General features: G+C 44.4%; 1 protein-coding gene across 2 annotated transcripts in view; it reads left to right on the top strand.

Moving 5' to 3' along the window:
- The window catches only part of ryr2a (ryanodine receptor 2a (cardiac)), a 325,067-nt gene that overhangs the window by 206,525 nt on the left and 98,486 nt on the right, over positions 1–20,056 (top strand). For both annotated transcript variants that reach the window (XM_061755631.1, XM_061755632.1), the window contains exons 69-77: positions 3,493–3,574; positions 8,250–8,380; positions 11,637–11,764; positions 11,888–12,080; positions 16,209–16,291; positions 16,585–16,742; positions 16,906–16,993; positions 17,102–17,194; positions 18,615–18,785. In XM_061755631.1, the coding sequence (XP_061611615.1) occupies positions 3,493–3,574; positions 8,250–8,380; positions 11,637–11,764; positions 11,888–12,080; positions 16,209–16,291; positions 16,585–16,742; positions 16,906–16,993; positions 17,102–17,194; positions 18,615–18,785 (1,127 nt within the window). The remainder of the gene's footprint in view (positions 1–3,492; positions 3,575–8,249; positions 8,381–11,636; positions 11,765–11,887; positions 12,081–16,208; positions 16,292–16,584; positions 16,743–16,905; positions 16,994–17,101; positions 17,195–18,614; positions 18,786–20,056) is intronic.

The raw sequence follows: 20,056 nt of genomic DNA on the forward strand, positions 1-20,056 counted from the left end.
GAGCGGCGGTGGAGATTCAGTTACTGTGGGTCGAAGACGAAGGAGAGGTGGAAAGCGGCTTCTTAGGCATAAAGAGGAGAGGAAAGCAGAGAGCCGAGAATTGAATGTGAGGACTTTGAACGTTGGGACTATGACAGGAAACTCTCTGGAGTTGGTTGACATGATAATTTGGAGAAAGGTTGATATATTGTGTGTCCATGAGACCAGGTGGAAAGGCAGTAAGGCAAGAAGTTTAGGGGCAGGGCTTAAATTATTTTACCATGGTGTAGATGGGAAGAGAAATGGAGTCGGGGTTATTTTAAAAGAAGAGTTGGCTCAGAAAGTCTTTGAGGTGAAAAGAGTATCAGATCGTGTCATGAGGCTGAAACTTGAAATTGTTATTTATAATGTGATTAGCCACTATTCCCCACAGGTAGGATGTGACCTAGAGGTGAAAGAGAAATTCTGGAAGGAGCTAGACGAAGTAGTTCTGAGCATCCGAGACAGAGAGAGAGTCATGATTGGTGCAGATTGTAATGGACATGTTGGTGAAGGAAACAGGGATGATGAAGAAGTAATGGATAAGTACGGCATCTAGGAAAGGAACTTGGAGGGACAGATGGTGGTAGACTTTGCAAAAAGGATTAAAATGGCTGTAGTGAACACTTGTTCCAGAAGAGGCAGGAACATAGGGTGACCTACAAGAGCAGAGGTAGAAGCATGCAAGTGGATTACATTTTGTGCAGACGATGTAATCTGAAGGAGGTTATCGACTCTGAGGTAGTTGGTGGGGAGGGTGTGGGTAGCCAGCATAGGATGGTGGTGTGTAAGATGATGGTGGGGAGATATTTGGGAAATATTTTTCTGACAGAATAAGTAAGGAAGCAATCTTGTCTTTGTGTTTTTTAATGACAAAAAAGAAAGAGAAGTCTTTGCAAAGAGAGGAAAAGGTACAAGTCTTACAAGTTGTCACCCCTTACTGAAGCCCAACAAAAAAACCTTCATTATATCGAATTGAGAGAGACGGAGAAGGAAAGCAAAACAATTATCTTTGTCCAGCTGCACTCAACTTATCTTTATCAAAAAACAGCTAGTAGTCACAACATAGCTATGAACAATTAGTACGGACAGCATGGCAGGAAAAGAGGTAGTAGTCACAATGTAACAATAAAGATGTGAAGGTTGGATAAAATTAATGGAAGTAATATTTGGTATATATAAAAGATACATTTTCCAACTCAGAAGACATGAACATAGGGTGACCTACAAGAGCGGCGGTAGAAGCACGCAGGTGGATTACATTTTGTGCAGACGATGTAATCTGAAGGAGGTTACCGACTGTAAAGTAGTGGTAGGGGAGAGTGTGGCTAGACAGCATAGGATGGTGGTGGTGTAAGATGACTCTGTTGGTGGGGAGGAAGATTAGGAAGACAAAGACAGAGCGCAGAACCATGTGGTGGAAGCTGAGAAAGGAAGAGTGTTGTGCGGCTTTTCGGGAAGAGCTGAGACAGACTCGGTGGACAGGAGGAGCTTCCTGAAGACTGGGCCACTTCAGCCAAGGTGATCAGAGAGCAGACAAGCGAGTACTTGGTGTATCTTCTGGCAGGAAAGGAGAGAAGGAGACTTGTTGGTGGAACCTCAAAGTACAGGAAATCATACAAGGAAAGAGGTTGGCTAAGAAGAAGTGGGACACTGAGAGGACTGAGGAGAGGAGAAGGGAATACATGGCGATGTGATGTAGGGCAAAGGTAGATGTGGCAAAGGTCAAACAAGAGGCATATGATGACAGGTTGGACACTAAAGAAGGAGAAAATGATCTTTACAGGTTGGCCAGAGATGGGAAGTATGTGCAGCATGATAGCGTGATTAGGGATAGAGATGGAAATGTGTTGACTGGTCCCAGTAATGTGCAGGATAGATGGAAAGAATACTTTGAGGAGTTGATGAATGAGGAAAATGAGAGAGAAGGAAGAGTAGAGGAGGAATGATTAGTAAGGGGGAAGTTAGGCATTAAAGAGGATGAAAAATGGAAAGGCAGTTGGTCCTGATGACATTCCTGTGGAGGTGGTCCTGATGACATTCCTGTGGAGGTATGGAAGCATCTAGGAGAGGTGGTTGTGGAGTTTTTGGCCAGCTTGTTCAACAGAATTCTAGCGGGTGAGAAGATGCCTGAGAAATGGAGGAAAAGTGTGCTGGTGCCCATTTTTAAGAACAAGGGTAATGTACAGAGCTGTGGGAACTATAGAGGAATAAAGTGGATGAGCCACACGATGACGTTATGGGAAAGAGTAGTGGAGGCTAGACTCGGGACAGAAGTGAGTAGTTGCGAGCAACAGTATGGTTTCATGCATAGAAAGAGTACCACAGATGTATTATTTGCCTTGAGGATGTTGATGGAAAAGTATGGAGGTCAGAAAGGAGCTACATTGTGTCTTTGTGGATCTAGAGAAAGTGTATGATAGAGATGGATAGGCTGACAAATGAGGTTAGACTGGAATCCCCGTGGACCATGATGTTTGCAGAGGACATTGTAATCTGCAGTGGGAGCAGGTGGAGGAACAATTAAAAAGATGGCGGCATGCACCGGAAAGGAGAGGAATGAAGATTAGCCGTAGTAAGACAGAATATATGTGCATGAATAAGAGGGGTGGAGGGGGAAGAGTGAGGCTACAGGGAGAAGAGATAGCAAGTGTGGAGTACTTTAAATACTTGGGGTCAAAATTCCAGAGCAATGGTGAGTGTGGTAGTGAAACGCTCTGTGTTTCCTCATCGGAAACCAGTCGGCGATGGCGGCGATGTGTGTGTGTGTGTGAGAGGGGGGGGTGGGGGTTTGCTGAAGGAGTTTAGCCCGATCGGAAATCACCTTCAGCATTCATGCTCTGAATGAATGCCAACCTGCCTCCTTTGGATGCCGCCCCAATGTTGGATGCCCAGGGCTCCTCCCCCCACCGAATCGGACTGAAATCCCTTCACACATCACACTTAAATGCACTCATATAACATTCTAAAATGCGCTTATAAAATATACTGAAATCCTTTTTGGCACCAGTCTGGAATGCTCTCATACTGTATGGGTTAGGGTTAGGCTAAGTTGTATACTTTATGAAAGCAGTTCAGTAGTGTGTATGAAAGTGTTTCAGTAGTGTGTTTGACAGCGTTTCAGTGGTGCATATAATAGCAAGAAATTCAGTGTTGCGTATGAGAACGTTTCACTGGTGTTTAAGAGAACATTACACAAGTGTTTATGAGCGAAAAAAAATCATTGTGTATGAGAGCATTTCAGTCATAAGTGTTGAGAGCAACTCCTGAATTATGTTCCTAATGGACCTTCACATACTGTACATCTGTGGCATAATGCAGACCACCAGCCATTGCCTGAAGCTTAGAGCCATTCATGAAGGGAAACATTTTTAAATGTGAAATTTAACTCTCAATTGAATTCTTAAACAGTCATTAATAACAACACCCACAAATGTAATAAATTTTTTGTACTTTTGATTCTTTCTTTCTTAGTGGATGAGATCCAGGTTTCCTGCTACAGAATCCTTAACAGCCTCTACTTTCTGGGAACCAATGAAAGCATATATGTAGAGAGGTATGTATATTATAGTGTTTCATGTATGGGTCCATATGCTCTTTTTTTGTTTGTTTATTGAAACAAGACCATGAAGCAGAAACAATGGCGTTCAAAGGTTGGGGGGGAGGAGGGGAGCAGTGGCCCCAGCCATCCATCCAGGGGAGACATCGCACTGCCCCAGGGCAGCTGTGGTAACACAAGTAGTTCACCAACACCAGGTGTGATTAAGGCAGGGGTGTCAAACTAATTTTTTCACGGGCCACATCGTAGTTATGACTTCCCTCGGAGGGCCGCTACAACTGTGAACCCATATAAATGAAAGATTACCTCATATACTGCAATTACATACAGTATACACAACACATTGATGAATTACCAGTTTTGAAATCAGAAGCCTATAAAACATGTTTTTCGAGGCTGATTGAAGACAGATGCTGAAAACAGAGACGGGAGGGGGGGAGAGAGAGGACACAATGTGCCCTCCCGGCTCCGATAATGGAAATGCAGGGCAGTGTATGACAGTACCCCCCTCTCAACGGACGCCTCCTGGCATCCTGCCAGGCTTCCCCGGGTGAGCCGCGTAGAAGTCGTCTAAAAGAGTAGGATCGAGGATGAGCTTCCGGGAAATCTAAGAACGCTCCTCCGGGCCGTACCATTCCCAGTCGTCAAGGTACTGGAACCAAGGGACCTATAAAACGCCGAGTGATTTTCTGTCTGAAGTGGGTGGTCGTGAGAAGAAAGCCAGACAGATTGGCCCACCTTGTATTCGGGCATCGGGGAGCGATGACAGTCCGCAAGCTGTTTATTGCGTGCGGCGGACCGGGTCAACGCCGCTTGGACGTCTTTCCACACTGACGTCTTTCCCTGCTCCTGTCCTTTGAATAATGGGGGTTGGTAACCATAGCAAGCCATGAATGGGGACATACTGGTAGTGGAACTTGTGAGGGAGTTGTGGGCGTATCAATCCATGGGAGGAATGAGCTCCAGGAGGAGGGGTTGCATGCGGCAACACAACGGACGGCAGATTCAAGGGATTGGTTTGCCCGCTCCGTCTGGCCGTTGGTCTGCGGATAATATCCTGATGACAAGCTGGCTGCTGCGCCCACTGCTTTTCAGAATTCCTTCCATACCAGGAATGAGAACTGATGACCTCTGTCAAAGACAATATCAATGGGAATACCGCGGAGTCTAAAGACATGCTGGACAAGGAGGTTGGGAGTATCGAAGGCGGATGGTAGTTTGGGGACGGGTACATAATGGACGGATTTGGGAAAGCGATCGACAATAGTGAGAATGATAGACTTACGTTCAGAAGGAGCCAGACCGGTAACAAAGTCCAGAGCGATATGGACCAAGGGCGGCTAGGGATAGGCAATGGACGCAGCAGCCCAGCTGGGAGCAGGTGTGAAGACTTCCCTCGGGCACAGACGGAGCAGGCTTGGACGAACTCCAGGCGGTTTGGAGGCCTGGTCTTGGGATCCGGGTGAGTCTTTTGGGCCTCCTGTACCACCTGTTCGATCTGCCAAGTGGCTGCTCCAACGAAGCACGAGGAAGGAAAGATGGGCTGGAGAGTAAAGTCGAGACAGGGCATCTGGTTTGCAGTTTTTGGAGCCAGGACGGAAGGAGAGACATAAATTAAACCTGCTCAAGAAGAGAGCCCAGCGAGCTTGTCGATGGGTTAAGGCGTTTGGCAGATCGGAGGTAAGAGAGATTCTTGTGGTCTGTCCAAATGATGAATGGTAGTTCAGTCCCCTCCAGCCAGTGCCTCCACTCTTCCAAGGCTCATACAATGGCCAATAGCTCTCGGTTGCCAACGTCGTATTTCCTCTTGGCAGGGGACAGACGACGGGAAAAAAAGGCACAGGGGGGAAGTTTCTGGGTCGTGGGGTCCCGCTGCGAGAGGACAGCCCCTGCCTCCATGTCCGAGGCGTCAACCTCCACCACGAACTGGAGGGAGGGGCGGGGTGGCGAAGAATGGGCGCATTGTTGAACAGGGTCTTGAGTTGACTAAATGCTTGGGATGCTACCGGGGTCCACTGAAAGAGGGAGCTGGTGGATGTGAGGCTAGTGAGGGGAATTGCGACCTTCCTGTAATTACGGATGAATCGACGGTAGGAATTGGTGAATCCACGGAAACGTTGCAGTTCTTTGCGGGTGGTGGGAGTGGGCCAGTTAACAACAGCTGGGATCTTGGCAGGGTCGGGTTGTAGTTGTAGTTGTTGTAGAGATAACGTAGCCCAGGAAATGTACGGAGGAGAGGTGGTATTCACATTTTTCGGGTTTAACATACAGGCGGTTTTCAAGGAGGCGTTGGAGGACTTGGCGTACATGACGGTGATGTTCTTCAGGGGAGCAGGAGAAAATGAATGATTGTCATCCAAATAGACAAAAACAAACCGGTTCAGCATATCACGGAGGACGTCGTTAATGAAGGTCTGGAAGACAGTGGGGCATTAATCGATCCATACAGCATGACCTGGTATTCGAAGTGTCCGAGAGGGATGTTGAAAGTGGTTTTCCATTCATCCCCCTCTCAGATACGGATGAGGTGGTAGGCGTTCCGTAGATCCAACTTGGTGAATATCTGGGCATCGGAGAGGGGTTCAAACAAGGGGTCGATGAGGGGAAGCGGAGATTTATTTTTTTACAGTGATTTCATTGAGTCCACGGTAGTCGATACATGGGCGGAGAGTGGTGTCTTTCTTTCCAACAAAAAAGAAGCCGGCCCCTACTGGAGAAGAGGGAGGTCGTATGAGTCCGGAAACCAGAGAGTCATAGATGTAGTCTTCCATTAGCTTTTTCTCAGGTCAGGAAAGGTTGTAGAGACGGCTGGAAGGAAGAGGGCCCCCCCGGCAGCAGATTAATTGCACAGTCATACGGGCGGTGGGGGGGGCGGTAAAGAATTGGCCAGGTCTTTGTTGAACACCGGAGAGAGATCATGGTATTCTTCAGGACTCGGGAGAGGTCAACGGGCGTGGAAGAGGGTGGCGATTTATCAGAGGCCGGTATAGCTGAGAGCAGGCAGTGTGAGTGGCAGTGAGGGCTCCATCCGGTGACGGCTAAGTGTGTCCAGTCCATGGTGGGGTTGTGTTTTTTGAGCCAGGGAATTCCAGTTTTAGCTCACCACGAAGCTCTCGGGTCGCGGTGAGCCTGGTCTTTTGATTGGAGGGGGCATGAGGAAATAAAGTGACCGGATTGACCGCAGTAGATACACAGCCTCTGAATGACTCGACGCTGACGCTCCTGTGGGTCTAGACGCGTTTTACCAATTTGCGTGGGCTCTGTGGTAGCTACGTTGAGTGACGGAAGTGCGGGAGACGGTGCGGGAGGTGGGTGAGAAGCCGACGCCGTGGTGCTCTGAGTGGGAGAATTCTTACATACGCGGACCCTCCTCTCGTGCTCTCTCTCGCAGTCGGTTATCAAGCCGAATGGAAAGGGCGATGAGATCCTCGAGAGAGGAGGGCTCGTCCCGGACCACAAGCTCATCCTTGAGTTGGTCGGAGAGGCCATTTGAAAAAATCCCCCCAAGCGCCGCGTCGTCCTACTCGCATTCACCTGCCAATATCCGGAACTCAATGGAATATTCCACTGCATATTTAGCACCCGGTGTGAGCGTGAGGAGGCGACGTGTGGCTTCTTTGCCCTGAACTGGGTGATCAAATGCTCTGCGGAGTTTGGCAGAAAAAGAATCGAATTAATGATGTACCGGAGAGTGTTGCCATAATGAAGTGGACCATTTTACTGATTTGCCGCAGAGGAGGTTAGTGACATATGCTACTTTGGAACGTTCGGTGGGATAACTGTACGGTTGGAGATTGAATACGAGTGAGTAATTAAGAATAAACTGGCTACATGCACCTAGGTCCCCGGAGTAGGGCTCGGGTGGAGGGACATGAGGTTCTTTGTACGGGAAGCGGGGTGGCTCGGAGTCTGCGGGCTCGGGAGCAGTACTTCCAGGGGGTTGAATGGATTGCATCTGTTGGGAAAGGAGGGAGACATGTTGCGAAAGGGAGTGGAGCATTTCGGTGATTTCTTGCAGGATTTTGTCCTGACGCCCAATGTGGGTGCCTTGGAGGGTTAGTTCATTCTTCAGAGCCTCCGGAGTTGCCTGGGCCATAGTGGCCTAAGTATTCTGTCACGTATGGGGAGTAGCTGGACCCAAGAGCAGGCGGAGGCAGATGTAAAATGATGAACAGTTTATCAAGGAAAGGTTATGGAGGTGGTCCTGGATGTGTTGGCAAGCGGCGGCGTGGACAGGTGGCAGGCAGTGGACAGAACAGGCGGCTGGCTTGGTGGCAGGAATGATGTGGGTCAGGAACACAGGGGAGCACTGGGAACGAGGAGACACAAGAATTAACAAGGGAAACGAGGAACAGTAGAGCTTACTTGATATAAGGTGGGCCGTAGCACCGCTAGGAGAGGCTGCAATACTTAGGCGAGCATTTATACACCGGTGGTAATGAGGCTGATTGAAGACAAGTGCTTAAAACAGAGAGGGGAGGGGGGAGAGAGAGGACACAAAGCCCCTCCCCGGGTCCAATAATGGCACTGCAGGGAAGTATATGACAGCAGTAAGTAGTAAGTAAGTAATAGTGTGCTTGTTGGACAACTGCTCATAACATAGTGATGCATACGTTTTAGCAATTCATTGATGTATTATGCATAATTTTCCATTTAACCCTGTCTTCTCCAGACATCGCCCAGCATTAGGAAAATGTTTGGCTGCTTTCTCAACTGCCTTCCCTGTTGCCTTCCTTGAACCTCACATCAACAAGTTCAACAACTTCTCACTCTACAACAGCAAAAGTGCTGAAGACAGAAATGGTACAGTTTTGCTGAAAAACAAAACAAAACAAAACAACTGTATAGAGATGTATCCTTAATTTGCAAGTCACGCAATGGCTCAGAGCGACATAGGAGTAATGCAGCCCCATACGTCGTTTTGTAAGTCAGTTCTGAGTTCTGAGTTGTTGTTCGTCCTCCTTTTGATCTAATCACCATTTCATGACATAAAAAGAAGCCATTCTGGAACAAATAGACGATGTTTGTGTACACTTAATCACGTATGCATGTATTGTAAAAAGTAATTGTGTGAATGCTATAAAGCATTCATGTGTGTTATTCCTATTCTTAATTTTTATTATTATTGTGTGAATGCTGAAAAGCATTCATACGGTATTCCTTTTCTTAATAATAATAATAATAATATAGTTATTATTATTATTATCCATCCATTCATTTTCTGAGCCGCTTATCCTCATTAGGGTCGTGGGAGTGCTGGAGCCTATCCCAGCTATCTTCGGGCAGGAGGCGGGGTACACCCTGAACTGGTCGCCAGCCAATCGCAGGGCACACATAAACAAACAACCATTCGACACGTATTTCACATTTCCCACATTCCACATTAACCACATACCACATTTTCACCCACATTTCATATTTTACTATTTTAAAATACCCACATTTCCCACATTCCACTCAATTTGACCTTGTTCCCCCCTGCTTCCACATTTCTTGACCCATTCAAACCATTCAAACAACATATTTTTCACATTCCGCATTACCCACTTTCCACATTTTCCACCCACATTTCACATTTTACCATGTTAAAATACCCACATTTCCCACATTCCACACAATTTTACCTTGTTCCCCCCTGCTTCCACATTTCTTGACCCATTCAAACCACATATTTTTCACATTCCGCATTACCCACTTTCCACATTTTTCACCCACATTTCACATTTTACCATGTTAAAATACCCACATTTCCCACATTCCACACAATTCTACCTTGTTCCCCCCTGCTTCCACATTTCTTGACCCATTCAAACCATTCAAACAACATATTTTTCACATTCCGCATTACCCACTTTCCACATTTTTCACCCACATTTCACATTTTACCATGTTAAAATACCCACATTTCCCACATTCCACACAATTTTACCTTATTCCCCCCTGCTTCCACATTTCTTGACCCATTCAAACCATTCCAACTACGACACGTATTTCACATTTCCCACATTCCACATTAACCACATACCACATTTTCACCCACATTTCATATTTTACTATTTTAAAATACCCACATTTCCCACATTCCACTCAATTTGACCTTGTTCCCCCCTGCTTCCACATTTCTTGACCCATTCAAACCATTCAAACAACATATTTTTCACATTCCGCATTACCCACTTTCCACATTTTCCACCCACATTTCACATTTTACCATGTTAAAATACCCACATTTCCCACATTCCACACAATTTTACCTTGTTCCCCCCTGCTTCCACATTTCTTGACCCATTCAAACCATTCAAACAACATATTTTTCACATTCCGCATTACCTACATTCCACATTTTCCACCCACATTTCACATTTTACCATGTTAAAATACCCACACTTTTCCCACCTTAAAAGATTCTACACTATTCCCCTCTGTTTCAACATTTATTTACTGATTCAAATCATTCCAACTACAAAATATTTTTGACATTCTCCACATCCGCATACACATTATCAAAATTCCACTTTTTCACCCAAATTTCACATTTTACCATTTTACCAAATACCCACATTTATCCCTTATTAAGACAAATTCTACATTGTTGGCTCCTGCTTCAACATTTCTTAATTGATTGAAACCATTCCAATTTTCAAAATCCCCACATTTTCACATTACCAAACCGGAGGAAATCGGAGTGCCCGGAGAAAACTCACGCAGGCACGGGGAGAACATGCAAACTCCACACAGGCGGGACCGGGATTTGAACCCCGGTCCTCAGAACTGTGAGGCAGATGTGCTAAGTAGTTCCAAATTTCACAAATATTCAAAATAAAAGCCCAAAATTCAAAATTGTAACCAATTTAGCTACAGTATTTCTCAACCGATTTGCACCTTTTCTACTTCTACATGTTCAGCTCATTCTCACCATCCTCTGAACCCTTTCCATTCTCCAAATTTCACATTTTTTAAAAATCAGTCTGAAATTAAAAGTTTTTATAAATTCACCTATTTCCTTATTTCTCAACCGATTCGAACCGTTTGAACTTCTCCGTGTACAACATATTCTATCACAAATTTTCGAAATTCTGCACCACTCCCATTTCCAAAATTTCACAAATTTTCAAAATATGTGTAATTAAATTTATTATTATTATTTTTTTTACAAATTTAGCGATAGTTTCCTTATTTCTCAACCGATTCACACTCTTTCTACTTCTACGCGCTCAACCCATTCTAACTATCCTGTGAACCACTCCCATTCTCCGAATTCCACAAATGTTCCAAATAAAAGCCCGAAATTCAAAATATTTACAAATTTAGCAACAGTCATTTCAACTTCTCCGTGTACAACTCATCCTATCACAAATGTTCAAAATATTCGAAATTCTAAATCTTTACAAATTTAATGTGTGCAGCTCATTCTTTGCTATCCTGTGAATCACTTCAATTCCTCAAATTTCACAAAATTTCAAAATAAAAGCCTGAAATTCAAGTTTTTACAAATTTAGCTATAGTTTCCGAATTTCTTAACTGATTCGCAGTGTTTCTACTTCAACGTGCTCAGCTCATTCTAGCCATCCGCTGCACCACTCCCATTCCCCAAATTTCCCAAATAATCTGTAATTAAATTTTTTTTTTTTTTTTACAAATTTAGCTACAGTTTCCTAATTTCTCAACCGATTCTCACCGTTTCTACCTCGCGTTCACCTCATTCTAGCCATCCTGTGAACCATTCCCATTCCCCAAATTTCCAAAATGTTCAAAATAAAACCCCGACATTTAAAATGTTTACAAATTTCGCTACAGTTTCCAGTACATGGCAGGTTGATTGAAGACTAAATTGCCCATAGGTGTGAATGTGAGTGCGAATGCTCGTTTGTTTATATGTGCCCTGCGATTGGCTGGCAACCAGTTCAGCATGTACCCCGCCTCTCACTCGAAGATAGCTGGGTGGGATAGGCTATTTGGGCCCACCTTGAAAAAGACGACTACAAAATTTTTTATTATATATTATTAAAATATGTTACTGTTAATTTTTTTGTATGTATTTAAAAAAATTCTATTCCAGCTCTTGGTCTGCCCAGCCAGGTCGTAGACGTTTGTCCAATGATTCCAAATTTGGAGAGGTCTCTGGAAGAGATCATCGAGGTGGCAGAGTCTGGCATGAAATATACTCAAATGCCACATGTCATGGAGGTACAGTATGTCATCATATATTTTTCTAATAAGTGGCCTTCAGTAGGACGCCAACCAGTGTATCGATTATTCAAAACGTTTTATTGAGAAAATGTACCCTCTGGTATATTTGTATTTACACAGGTGGTTTTACCAGTTTTGTGCAGCTACATGTCTCACTGGTGGGAACACGGGCCAGAGAACAACCCAAACCAGGCTGACAGTTGCTGTACATCAGTGACCTCTGAACATATGAACATATTACTCGGAAACATCTTGAAGATCATCTACAACAATTTAGGGATAGATGAGGGAGCCTGGATGAAAAGACTAGCTGGTAATCCTTATGACACACTGAGTGTACATCTTTGTGGCTGTTTATGTGTGATTGTTTCAAACCCTCATGTTAAACTGCAGGTCAACTAGAATGTTTTTTTTTTAAATTGACAAAAGATTTAGGGTAAAACTTCTGCTTGCCTTATTTGTATTTGATTTTTATTTTATCCCGGCCCCGCCTGTGTGGAGTTAGCATGTTCTCCCCGTCCCTGCGTGGGTTTTCTCCGGGCACTCCAGGTTTCCTCCCACATCCCAAAAACATGCATGGTAGGTTGATTGAAGACTCTAAATTGCCCGTAGGTGTGAATGTGAGTGCGAATGGTTGTTTGTTTCCGTGTGCCCTGCGATTGGCTGGCGACCAGTTCAGGGTGTACCCCGCCTCTCGCGCGAAGATAGCTGGGATAGCGAGTGAAGATAAGTGGAATGAATGAATGAATGTCCATGCAGGGGGGAAAAAAGGGGGGGAAAACTTCACTTCAATATCTCATGTCAGTGTACGTTAAATAAGTCGGGTTAAAACAATGTGTGAAATAACAGTAGAAAAGAAAGGCCAACCAAATTACATCATTAAAGAATTTTCACAAAACATTGCTGGGTAGTAAAGCAGATAGACACCGACTGTAGTACTCGTCCGTGAAAATCACAACAAGAGTTGAGTTACCTTTAATACGTGTGTCAAGGTGGCAGCGGGCTCCTCCTGGCAAACTCAGTTTGTTCCGACAGTAACACACGACTTCATTACCTGTGGCAAGTGGCAACATTGACATTTTCTGCCAATTGAATTAAAATGATAACTTACTGGAAAAATGCAGGTGGCGTATGGCGTGCTGGTGTTTTGATTTATACAGCTGTGAACAATTTGTGCAGCCATTGTGCTAAGACCAATAAGTTCCCGCTTACACAACACGGTATTTGCCGGCCGAGCGGGACCGATATGTGTGCTATGTGGTCAGAGTCCACACCTTTCTGCTAATGCGACACTTTATGACCGCTTTAAATTAACAGTGTGCAGAACGAACGTTCAAAGCAGAACATGAAAGACAAATAACGACAGATTCAAATGTTTTATTGATTAAAACAACATTACAGCTGACAATGACAAAGGGACACAAAAAGATGAGGTTATTTTGTCAGACTCCAATTCACCTACGTTGGTCTGAAACTATCCAATTTCTCTATGTAAGCATGCCATAGCGTGAGCCAGGGGGTTGGCCAGAAAAAAAGGTGGCAACGCCACCGGGCACGTAAAATGGGACAACTGCGCTTGTGTGGCGTCACAACTACCGACTTCAATCCTCTCTAATCGAAGCGGGTCATTGCATAGCCTTTACAAGCAGTGCAAATACCTGTAGTTTCGCATATGATGACGTTTTAGATGCAGAAGAGGTCTCAGCAAACCGTGCGAGACAAGAACAATGGTCATTAGTGGTATTTCCTTATTAAAAACAGAATGAGCTGGCGAAAAATCGCGAGCGAACGAAATGTATCCGCGGACCTCATTGATTTATATCTCCGACGATCATTTGTTTCCACCCCCGTACCCACACCCTTGACCCCCAAAGTGGCGCGCTGGTAGTAAGTACAGTAATGATGATATAAATAATAATGCATTCAAAGAACTGATTTCTACAATGACTGGTTAGAGGGTCTGCCTCACAGTTCTGAGGACCAGGGTTCAATCCCCGGCCTCACCTGTGTCGAGTTTGCATGTTCTCCCCGTGCCTGCGTGGATTTTCTCCGGGCACTCCGGTTTCCTCCCACAACCCAAAAAACATGCATGGTAGGTTAATTGGCAACTCTAAATTGCCCGTAGGTGTGAATGTGAGTGCAAATGGTTGTTTGTTTATGTTGCTCTGCGATTGGCTGGCAACCAGTTCAGGGTGTACGCCGCCTCCTAACCGATGATAGCTGGGATAGGCTCCAGCACGCCCGCGACCCTAGTGAGGAGAAGCGGCTTAGAAAATGGATGGATTCCTACAATGATTAAGAGGTTTGGATGTGTCACGTATGGAGTGGAGCTGGACCCAAGAGCAGGTGGAGGCAGATAGATTATGATGAACAGTTTATTATGGAAAGTATGGAGGTGGTCCGAGGTGTGTTGGCAGGCAGTGGCGTGGACAAGCGGAATGCAGTGGAGAGGACAGTGGAGTCCCTTCTCTCGGGCTCCCTCTCGCAGTCTGTTATCCAGACGGATGGAAAGGGCGATGAGATCATCGAGAGAGGAGGGCTCCTCCCGGACCGCAAGCTCATGTTTGAATTGTTCTGAGAGGCCGTTCGAAAAAATCCCCCTAAGTGCAGCGTCATGCCACCCGCAAATATACTGAACTCAATTGAATATTCAGCTACGGATTTAGCGCCCTGAGTGAGCGTGAGGAGGCGACGGTTGGCTTCTTTGCCCTGAACGGGGTGATCGAATACTTTATGGAGTTCAGAGGAAAAGGAATCGAATGAATGGAGTACCGGCGAGGAGTTGTGCCATAAGGAAGTGGACCATTTAGCTGCTTTGCCACGGAGGAGGACATTCTGAGACTGCAGACTCAGAATGGGTACTTTCAGGGAGTTGAATGGATTGCATCTTTTGAGAAAGGAGGGAGACCTGTTGTGAAAGGGAGTGTAGAGTTTCTGTGATTTCTTGCAATGTCTTGTTCTGACATCCTATTTGGGCGCCTTGGAGGGTGAGTGCGTTCTTGAGCGCCTCCGTGGTTTCTGGGTCCATGATGGCCAAAGTATTCTGTTACGTACGGAGTGGAGCTGGACCCAAGAGCAGGCGGAGGCAGATAGATTACAGTTTATTATGGAAGGTATAAACCAAAATCACATTATGATCTAGGTCTAAGTTTAGACAGAATGTGCGGTGGCACAAATATGAAAATGCGTTCCATTTGCACTCTGGCACACGTTGCGAGGTCGACAAATATAGAGCCCAGAGTCTTCAATTTACCTACCATGCATGTTTTTGGAATCTGGAGTACCCGGAGAAAACCCACACAAGCACAGGGAGAACATGTGAACTCCACACAAGAAGGCCGGAGCCCGGATTTGAACCCGTGACCACAGAACTGTGAGGGGGATGTGCTAATTAGTCATCCACCTGCTGTCATTTATAATTCTATTATTTCTAATTAATTTAATTGTAATCAATTAAGCAATTACTGACTAAAATACATTAAACGTATATATAAAATATTATAGGAAAAAAAATCATTTTATTGACAATAAATAATAAGGAAATAAATAATAAAGAACCAATTATTTAAACAACCAACCATTCGCGCACACATTCACACCTAAGGGCAATTTTGAGTCTTCAATCGACCTACCACGCATGTTTTTGGAATCTGGGAGTAAACTAGCGTGCCCAGAGAAAACCCACACAGGCACGGGGAGAACATGCAAACTCCACACAGGCAGGGCCGGGATTTGAACCCCGGTCCTCAGAACTGTTAGGCAGATGTGCTAACCAGTTGTCCACCATGCCGCAATAATGGACATTACAGGATTCAAATAGAAAATCAATACAAAGCACAGACCAGAAATAAAATTGAAAACAGTTTTATGAGGGCCAAATCATGATTGTTTTTTGTTTTCTTACTCTTCACATGCAGGTGAGGCTCTGCCTCCCTAGCCTCCCCTGACCACATGTCCCTGGCTTTGACCACCCCTAAATGAGAATGACCCCAGTCTGAGCAGCAGCCTGTCTATCATAATTGAATAAAAAGAATATGAGTTCAGATGAATGATTTCTACATCAGTCACATGCAATCCTGCGGAATTTGGCTTTGATTTGCTGAGAGGTTTGTGCCCATGGACCACCACCATGAGAGTTAACAGGTGTTTAACTGCATGGGTGACTTTTACCACCTGTGGACACACTGTAACTTTTTTTAGTTTTTGTTTTGCTTCGCTCAAGATAAGATACGTTCAAAAAATTCAATGAATTATGCCTCAATATCAATGGGATCATGGCGAAATGGACAAGCTACGTTTGCTTTAGCATGCAAACTTGCCAGCGAACATGTTAGGTTCAGGGTTAACTTACACAGCGTTTTTTCATTACCTGCTTTCTGAAATACGTCCCAGGATTCAGATAAACTTGTTGATAAATAACCCCTCTCTTTTTCCTTGAAAGTGTTTTCTCAACCAATCATCAGCAAGGCCAAATCGCAGTTGCTCAAGACCCACTTTCTGCCTCTCATGAAGAAACTCAGAAAAGTGAGTAGTGCTTTGGTGAAAGTAAAGATTAGGATATATTGATTTCATGTGGTACCCGAGCACTAGGCGATGTAAAGGCAACATTGGAATTGCTGTTTATGTACTGTATATTCCAATGAATGACTCACCTTTTGCACGGCCTTGGCAGAAAACATAAACAAAACAGAAATTATATATTTTATGGGTCCAAACAAGACACCTCAAAACTCACTCAATATAAAGCCCCCTGGAAAGTTGGAAAATATTTTGCTGCAACTGTTTTCATTTCATTTTTTAAAAATCATGTTATGTAGAAAGCAGCTGTTGTGCTGGTGGATGAGGAACAAGGGAAGGCAGAGGGGAGGGGTGAGATATCAGAAACTGAGCTTCTCATCATGGACCAGTTCTCTGTTCTTGTCAGAGACCTCTACGCCTTTTATCCCCTTCTAATAAGATTTGTCGACTACAACAGGTAAAATGTATTTGGTGTTTCCGACACATGAATGAATACACTGTAAATTATATTTAGTGTACTATAATATTTAGATACAATAGGTATTTCTTGCTATTTAATTAAGAAGGAATCTAAACCTAATTCTACTGTAATAGAATTTCTTAATACTGTATATTGACAGGGCCACATGGCTGAAAGAGTCTAATCCGGAGGCAGAGGTGTTGTTCCAGATGGTGGCAGAAGTTTTCATCTTCTGGGCGAAGTCTCATGTAAGGCATTCCTTTAGGAAGCTGTGAAAACATGAACAATGATTGGCTCACATAGGAATATGGGCAACTCTCCCTTAAAAGATGTCTCCTTTTCCCTTATACATACAGAACTTTAAGAGAGAGGAACAGAATTTTGTGGTTCAGAATGAAATCAACAACATGTCCTTCCTCATCTCAGATTCCAAGTGTAAGATGTCAAAGGTATGATATATCAACATTTTCAAAATAACTAAATAATATAGAAGGATTAACTGATGTCACTGAAGGTTAGACTTATTTTGAATTTGAAGGCATATCAGAAAAAAATCTATATTTATCCGTATATACTGTGTATCTGTGTATATGTATATATGTATATATATATATATATAAAACCCCATTTCCAATGAAGTTATGACGTTGTGTTAAACATAAAGAAAAACAGGATACAAGCAACGTCTTTTTTATGGACGCCCCTGCTTATTTCAGCAAGACAATGCCAAACCACATTCTGCACGTGTTACGACAGCGTGGCTTCGTAGTACTAGACTGGCCTGCCTGCAGTCCAGACCTGTCTCTCATTGAAAATGTGTGGCGCATTATGAAGCGTAAAATACGACAACGGAGACCCCGGACCATTGAACAGCTGAAGCTGTACATCAAGCAAGAATGGGAAAGAATTCCACCTACAAAGCTTCAACAATTAGTGTCCTCAGTTCCCAAACGTTTATTGAATGTTGTTCAAAGAAAAGGTGATGTAACACAGTGGTAAACATGACCCTGTCCCAGCTTTTTTGGAACGTGTTGCAGCCATAAAATTATTTTCTGACATTGGTTTTCTGAAGTGTTCCTGAGCCCATGTGGTTATATCCTTTACGCATTGATGTTGGTTTTTGATGCAGTGCGAGGGATCGAAGTTCCCAGGCATTCAATGTTGGTTTTCTAGATTCTCTGAACCTTTTGATGATATTATGAACCGTAGATGATGAAATCCCTAAATTCCTTGCAATTGTACATTGAGGAACATTGTCCTTAAACTGTTCGACTATTTTCTCACACACTTGTTCACAAAGAGGTGAACCTCACCCCATCTTTTCTTGTGAATGACAAGAAAATTCATGGAAGCTCCTTTTATACCCAATCATGGCACCCACCTGTTCCCAATTCGCCAGTTCACCTGTGGGATGTTCCAAACCGGTGTTTGATGAGCATTCCTCAAATTTCTCAGTCTTTTTTGCCACCTGTCCCAGCTTTTTTGGAATGTGTTGCAGCCATAAAATTCCAAGTTAATGATTATTTGCCAAAAACAATAAAGTTTATCAGTTTGAACATTAAATATCTTGTCTTTGTAGTGTATTCAATTAAATATAGGTTGAACATGATTTGCAAATCATTGTATTGTGTTTTTATTTATGTTTAACACAATGTCCCAACTTCATTGGAATTGGGGTTGTATATATATATATATATATATATATATATATACATGGCATTTCCTCACAAACTGAATTAAATGAGACAGACAAAGCTATACTTCACTTACATCATGATTTATGCTTACAATTCAATGGTGTATAGCGGTAAAATGATATTTTGTTATTGTATATGTATATTGTTACTCTCTTATCAAACTCTGCCATAGGGAATAGGTTCCTTCCAGGAGAGGAAGAAGTTGCGGAGAAAGGGAGACCAATATTCATTGCAGACCAGTCTGATCGTGGCAACTCTGAAGAGACTCCTGCCTGTCGGACTTAACATTTGTGTTCCTGGCGAAAAAGAGCTGATTGCTCTTGCAAAGAACCGATTCTCCCAGGTAATAAAGGCACAGTGGAAAGTTTTTACTTTTCCATTTTTTACTGTGCTTTTTATTTTTAACACCCATTTCTATTGTCCCCTCCCTGAACTCTCACCTTATCGTGGTGGAGGGTTTTGTGTGTCCCAGTGATCCTAGGAGCTAAGTTGTCTGGTGCTTTATGCCCCTGGTAGGGTCACCCATGCCAAACAGGTCCGAGGTGGGAACCAGACAAAGCATGGCTCAAATGACCCCTCATGATTGTAAAAATAAATAGACCTAAGTTTCCCTTTCCTGAATGCGGGTCACTGGGGCACCCCTCTGGAGCCAGGCTTGGAGGTGGGGCTCGACGGCGAGCACTTGGTGGCCGGGACTACACCCATGGGATCTGGCCGGGCACAGCCCGAAGAGAAAATGTGGGTCCCCCCCTTCCCATGACCTGTGGGAGGGGCCAAGGGGGTTGGGTATGTAGTCAGCTGGGTCACGGCCGAAGGCGGTCCAATTCCCGGCTGTAGAAGCTGGATCTAGGGAAGTAGAATGTAACCTCTGTAACCCAAGTTGGTGTATGAGGTTGATAAGTTCCGACTAGATATAGTCGGGCTTATCTTCACACACAGCTTGGGCTCCGGTACAAGTCCTCTTGAGAGGGGTTGGACTCTTTTCCACTCTGGAGTTGCCCACGGTGAGAGGCGCTGAGCAGGTGTGGGCATACTTATTGCCCCCCGAGTCAGTGCCTGTATGTTTGGGGTTTTCCCCGGAGGACGAGAGGGTACCCTCCCTCCACTTTCGGGTGGGGGGACAGGTCCAGACTGTTGTTTGTGCCTATGCACCAAACAGCAATTCAGAATACCCACCCTTTTTGGAGTCCTGGGAGTGGGTACTGGAGAACACTCCTACTGGGGACTCTCTTATTATGCTGGGGGACTTCAAAGCTCACGTGGGCAATGAAAGTGAGACCTGGAGGGGCATGATTGGAAGGAATTGCCCCCCGACCAGAACCCGAGTGGCCGTATACTCCAAAGACCTTCTCAATTCCACTGACACTGCAACATTACGTTGACATCGGGGACAGTGCTTCTGGATTGGCAGACCAGGGTGGTGGTCCACCTTTTTAAGAAGGGGGACCCGAGGATGTGTTCCAGCTATAGGGAGACCACACTCCTCAGTCTCCCTAATTTGATGTATTCAGTGGAGAGGGGGGTCCGTCAGGAAGTCGAATCTCAGATTCAGGAGGAGCTGTGTAGTTTTCATCCTTGCCGTGGAACAGTGGACCAGGTTTACACCCTCAGCAG

The sequence above is a fragment of the Phyllopteryx taeniolatus genome, chromosome 19, assembly GCF_024500385.1.
Source record: "Phyllopteryx taeniolatus isolate TA_2022b chromosome 19, UOR_Ptae_1.2, whole genome shotgun sequence".
Taxonomy (NCBI): Eukaryota; Metazoa; Chordata; class Actinopteri; order Syngnathiformes; family Syngnathidae; genus Phyllopteryx; species Phyllopteryx taeniolatus.